At 36.1% G+C, this 5,331-nt stretch overlaps 1 protein-coding gene across 1 annotated transcript in view; it reads left to right on the top strand.

The window, feature by feature from the left end:
* LOC107670051 (gamma-secretase subunit Aph-1b) overlaps window positions 1-2,376 on the top strand; it is a 17,297-nt gene extending 14,921 nt beyond the window's left edge. Inside the window, exon 7 of the mRNA XM_016462531.1 lies at window positions 1,019-2,376. Coding sequence (XP_016318017.1) covers window positions 1,019-1,047 — 29 coding nt within the window. The 3' untranslated portion in view covers window positions 1,048-2,376. The remainder of the gene's footprint in view (window positions 1-1,018) is intronic.
* The last annotated feature ends 2,955 nt before the right edge of the window (window positions 2,377-5,331 follow it).

The following is a 5,331-nucleotide window of genomic DNA, read 5'->3' as shown; positions in this document are numbered from 1 at the left end:
TCTCTTTTGAGTGAATGTGCAAATTTGTAATGTTATCAGCTTTTATCATGTTGTTACAACATTTAACCACTTTTTATTAATTTAAAAATTGAGAAATTCTTTCAAATTTAAATCTTGTACAAGAACTACAGCAAAAATCAGTTTGATGCATATTTTATCAATATTTTTGAAATTTAATTTGAATATTAGCAGTACTGACTTCAATGGATTTCATTAAATTCCTTTGAACACAACTGCTCAAAACGGTCTAAATTTATGAAACCTACACCTTCAAAACATTATTACTCTGAAATGTTTAATGTAAATGTTAATTGTAAGTGAACTGTTAAGTAATGTAAGGTCTTTCATGACACTACATATGCTGGGGTGTGAATTTGATAGGTGCTTGATATAAAATAAATGGTGCTTGAAAAGTCCTTAAAAGTCCTTGAATCTGGTGTTCATGAAAGAGTGGGAACCCTGTCCTATGTACAGTTCTTTAAAAAAAATCGTAAGTTCTCAATTATTTTTTAAAGAACGTATGTTTTTTATGGAATTATACAATTTGTACAGTGTAAAAAACATTATGACTATATATATATATGTGTGTGTGTGTGTGTGTGTGTGTGTGTGTGTGTAAAAATAAAAGTAAAGGTTTGTTTAAACCACTTAATTAACAATATTTGCCCATTTTCCGTGACCTAATTTAACTACCTACCTATGGTTAAGTTAAGGTTTATGGTTAAGTTGTGAACAAAGCATTATCTAACTGTGTAACTATTATGTAACTTTACATATGAGCTAATTAAACAATAATAATTCTGTTAATTACAGTGATATTGAATGAAGCACTTACTATTTGTATAGAGTCTATTAAGAATGTTTCGTAAATCCAGCCTCTGTCTTTTTCTGAAGACAAACTTTTTCAAAAGTGTCTGTGTCTAATATTCACACACATCAATTGTCACTGTATAAATCAGTATTTTCACACAATACTGTATAAGTCCCAGCTTTTGTCTGCTCTTGGTTGTGTCTGCAGGCAGGAAAGCTGAAGGGGAATCTTCATAAGATGGTTTTTGTCATAGCTAGCGAGATGTAGGACAACAGGACGGCTGAGTCTGCAGCGGCGGTTTGTGAAGAGCACAATCACCAGCTCAGACCCCGAGGGGATCCAGACACGTCCCCTCCAGCATCAGCCATCTCTACGGGGCCAACGGCCATCAGACTGTCACAGAAACACTGTAAATAGCTTGATCTGAATGCAAATCAATAAGACAGATCTCTAATATTATTTTGTTTTAAAAGCATCATTCGTTGGCTCTTCTTGTGATTGTTTGTGGTTTTGAGTTTTCTTTGCTGATGTCCTGTACGTTCTGAGTGAAGCCGCTTTAAGGGGTCGAGCGATCAAAACAGAGCACCAGTTTCATCCTCTTTTACTCATGTTATCCTCATTATTATTAGTAGTAGTACAGAACATTTCCATTTACTGCCATTATGTACTCCTTTTGGAACACATTATTTGTGTTGTGACAAACTAATGCACAAGGAAACATTTCACATTATCAGACGGATCAAATGTCTTAACCATTTCTATGTGTAATTATTATGCAGGACAGATTGATGCTTGGTGATCAAAGTTTTGAAAGTAATTTTTCATCAGCCTATTCATTTGTTTGAAGCTCATTTGATCGGTATGAAACAGGAATAACAAAGCAACTGAAACTCCATTTTCAATATATTTCTGACAATTGAATGCAACCTTTACATATATGGACAGGAAGCAATATCTGGATACTCCAGAATCCTCCGTTCATGTTAATATCTGTTTGAGAAGTGGTCAGCTGTAGTTATCTGAGACTTACTCTGTAGATCTCACACTTGTCTTCTCTGTGAGGAACACTAGCATAGCTTTAATTCCTAACCCAGCACACTAACATCACTGCATTTACTTACACGTGACCTGTTTTCCAGCCTTAAAACGTGTTCGGCACGCACTCATTAAGGTGCATCACAGAGCACAGTGAAGTCTCAGCGGTTCTGTGTTGATGCCACGTTCAGGTTTATTTCTCTGGATGCTGGCAGCTCCTTCAGTAACCTCTAACAGTCGGTGTGCTTCTGTCGTTCTGTACTCATTCTCTGTGTCTGTGTGTAAGTAGATTCTGGTCTATATTTGTCATCCAGTGATAAAACCTGTGCAGATGGAGCTCTCATCATGTTCTGTATATTAGACACAATTACTCGGTGCTTTGATGAATTTCAATTACAAAAGGACTTAATTATGTAACATTTTAATGCCGCTTTATAAAGTTTCTAAGAATATGACGTGCCAAACAGGGAATCAGATTGCTGTTCATATGCAAAATTGATTTGACAAAAAGATTAAAAATACCCTGTTAATCATTTCATGGAGTCAGTTATTTGGGGGGAGTAAAATATTTACTCCAGACGATATGTTACACATGGTTATGTGAATTGTTCATCTAGACTGTTTGTTTTTATATGGTTAGGTTAGTGAATGCCTTGGGAATCATGATGCCAACAGCATTCATTTGGCTTAAAGGGACAGTTCACCCAAAAATGAAAATTCTGTTATTATTTGTTGTTCTAAACCCTTATGAATTTCTATTATGCTGAACACAAAAGCAGATATTTTTGAAGAGTGTGGGTTACCAAATAGCCTCTGGACCCCATTGACGTCCATAATATAGGGGGGAAAAAACACTATGGAAGTCAATTGGGACCAAAAACTCTTGATTACCAACATTCTTCAAAATCTCTTCTTTTGTGTCCAGCAGAAGAATGAAACTATGAGGGTGAGTAAATGATGACAATTTTCATTTTTGAACTATCCCTTCCATGTTAATTTTTAAATAGTTTATTGCTAATCATGTTAGCCATTCCATTAAATCATGTTAATGTATAAAGTGTTAGAGGTATTTGTGGCTTTTAGGGTCCCGGAGTCATGTGACCTCTGGCCTTTTGTAAATATCTTAATGAAATGTGAGAACTGACCCTGACCCCAGTGCATTGGATTGCAAGCTTCACAGTCAGTCTTCAACAGAATCGTGTTGAAATACACACCTCTGCATGACCTGACATAACTTATATATAACATAAGTTAACTCATGGACTTTCCAAATTCAATGTTTAATTGTCTTAAACCTTGCTGGTGCTGACAGGCATCCTTGTGTGAATGTTTAGTGTTCTGGACTGTGTTCGATACATACCTGCAGTAAAGTGGGTAAAGAGCAGTCCAAAACATCACACAGCCTCACAAAGTCATTATATACTTACAATTTTGAAATTGTATGTATGTCGACTAAAACATAGTTTGTGAAGTCCACTGCAAGATGACTGGAGTGACAGTGGTCACTATCTGGGTAACGTGAATGAATGGCTGTGCTTTGACAGTGTATCTAAATGTACACCAGGGTCTGCTCCGATACTGTTGGAGTACCATTATACATTTTGTAGGTGGATAAATATGATATTTACAATGATATGATTAATTTACTAAATACAAAAGAAGAAACAGCAAAAGCAAAAAAACTATTTGTTGACATTTATGTACTAAAACCTGCTGACACACACTCTACGGCAGAAAAGTGGGCCAAGCCAAAAATGGCAAAATATTTAGTGGTCTTTTAATGGTCTTAACCATGTTAATCACAAGTTACTGGTCAGAACATTAGCAAGAACTGCACACATACTGTAGATAAAGTAACTTAATGAAGGCACATAATATCCTTCCCCTTTTGTTTTCTTAAAATGTTCATGTGGGCAAACTTGCAAACAGCTTTTTACAGGAAAGAAGAATCAGTGTTGTTCCACTCAATGTTCATGGCTTCAAACAGTTCATCAGTATTTGAAAAATGTGTCCCAGTTCATTTGAGTTTAATGTGAGACCTGTGGGTTTCAGATCTGGACTTTGACCAGGCCAAAACATGAGCCACTTCTTGGTCATCTTTGTGATTTGGTTAGGAGCGTTGTCTTCTTGAAAAATAACATCTGATTATTTCAGATTCTAGATCTGTAGAAAACATGTTCTCCAAAGCATGAATTGAGTTTTGACAGTGATCAGCTCACCAGCAGCAGCAGCTGAAAGGCTCCTCACGCAATGACACGTCTTCCTCCGTTCTTCACTGTGAAGATGCTTTCAGCATTATATTTCTCAGCAGATCTTTGAAGACACCGCTCTGATGCTTCACATAAGTCATGTTTTATTGTGATTCATCACTCCACACAACCTCTCTCAATCAAATGTCCCATATTCTGACAAAATCGTCTTTGATGTTTTTCTGAGAGGGCAATGGCTTTTTAAATAGTGCATTTGCTTACATTTTGCTTTTTTCCTGACCGATAATTAAAAGCTTGGTGTTTAGTCATTTTGGGCTTTGGGCTTTTTTTTTTTTTTTAACCCAGGAGTGTAATGCGCACGCACACACACACACACACACTCACGCACACACACACACTCACACACACACACTCACGCACACACACACACGCACACACTTATGCACACACACACACACACACACACGCATACACACACACACACTCACGCACACACACACTCACACACACACACATTTAATTGATTTCTTGAATAAATTGCTCTAAAATATGAGACACCAATGTCTCAGGAGTTTAGTACAGAGAATAGGACACATGCTTATTCGATAAATGTTTTAGTTCCTATTTGGGTTTATGTATATGCTTTATTTTTTAAGATAAGCTGTTTTGTCCAAGACATTGTTAGATGAGTCATTCCACGAAACCGTTACGATTTGGGCTTTCACATTTTTAGATTTTTTACCCAAATGTATTACTTTTCTGAACAGCCCACAACATTAATGACATATTTTCCCACCTCAGGCATCAAATCCCTATTATTATTGGTCATTATTTTAAGATATGGGCACTATTAGTCTTCAACCCCGTTATGGACACTATGGGAGCTCTCTGAATATGTTTATAAAATGTATTTGTAATGAAATCAACATTTTCCTATTAATCAGATGTCCCTCACACTAATTCAGTATTTGCAAATATAAAAGTTACATAAAATCTCACACTTTTGCTATACTAAAGCCTGAAATGGGCACTTTTTGTGACCGCAACCTCATCAAAGGTTTTTTGATCAAAGAAGTGGCTTAACTTCAGAATTTGAGCTAAAATCAGTATGCTTATGATTGCTCTGAACGAGTTCCACAAACATTCAATTGTTTTTTCATAAACTTAAAAAATAATTAATAAAAATGTAGGTGTGACGGGGGTTGAGACTAGGGTAACGGGGTTGAAGAGACAAATACATCTTAACAAATAAATAGTTGTTTTTTACTCATTCAC

This window comes from Sinocyclocheilus anshuiensis, unplaced genomic scaffold (assembly GCF_001515605.1).
Source record: "Sinocyclocheilus anshuiensis isolate Anshui unplaced genomic scaffold, SAMN03320099.WGS_v1.1 scaffold664, whole genome shotgun sequence".
In the NCBI taxonomy this organism is placed as follows: Eukaryota; Metazoa; Chordata; class Actinopteri; order Cypriniformes; family Cyprinidae; genus Sinocyclocheilus; species Sinocyclocheilus anshuiensis.
Note: the sequence above shows the minus strand (reverse complement) of the source record. Positions and strands in the feature narration are given on the sequence as shown.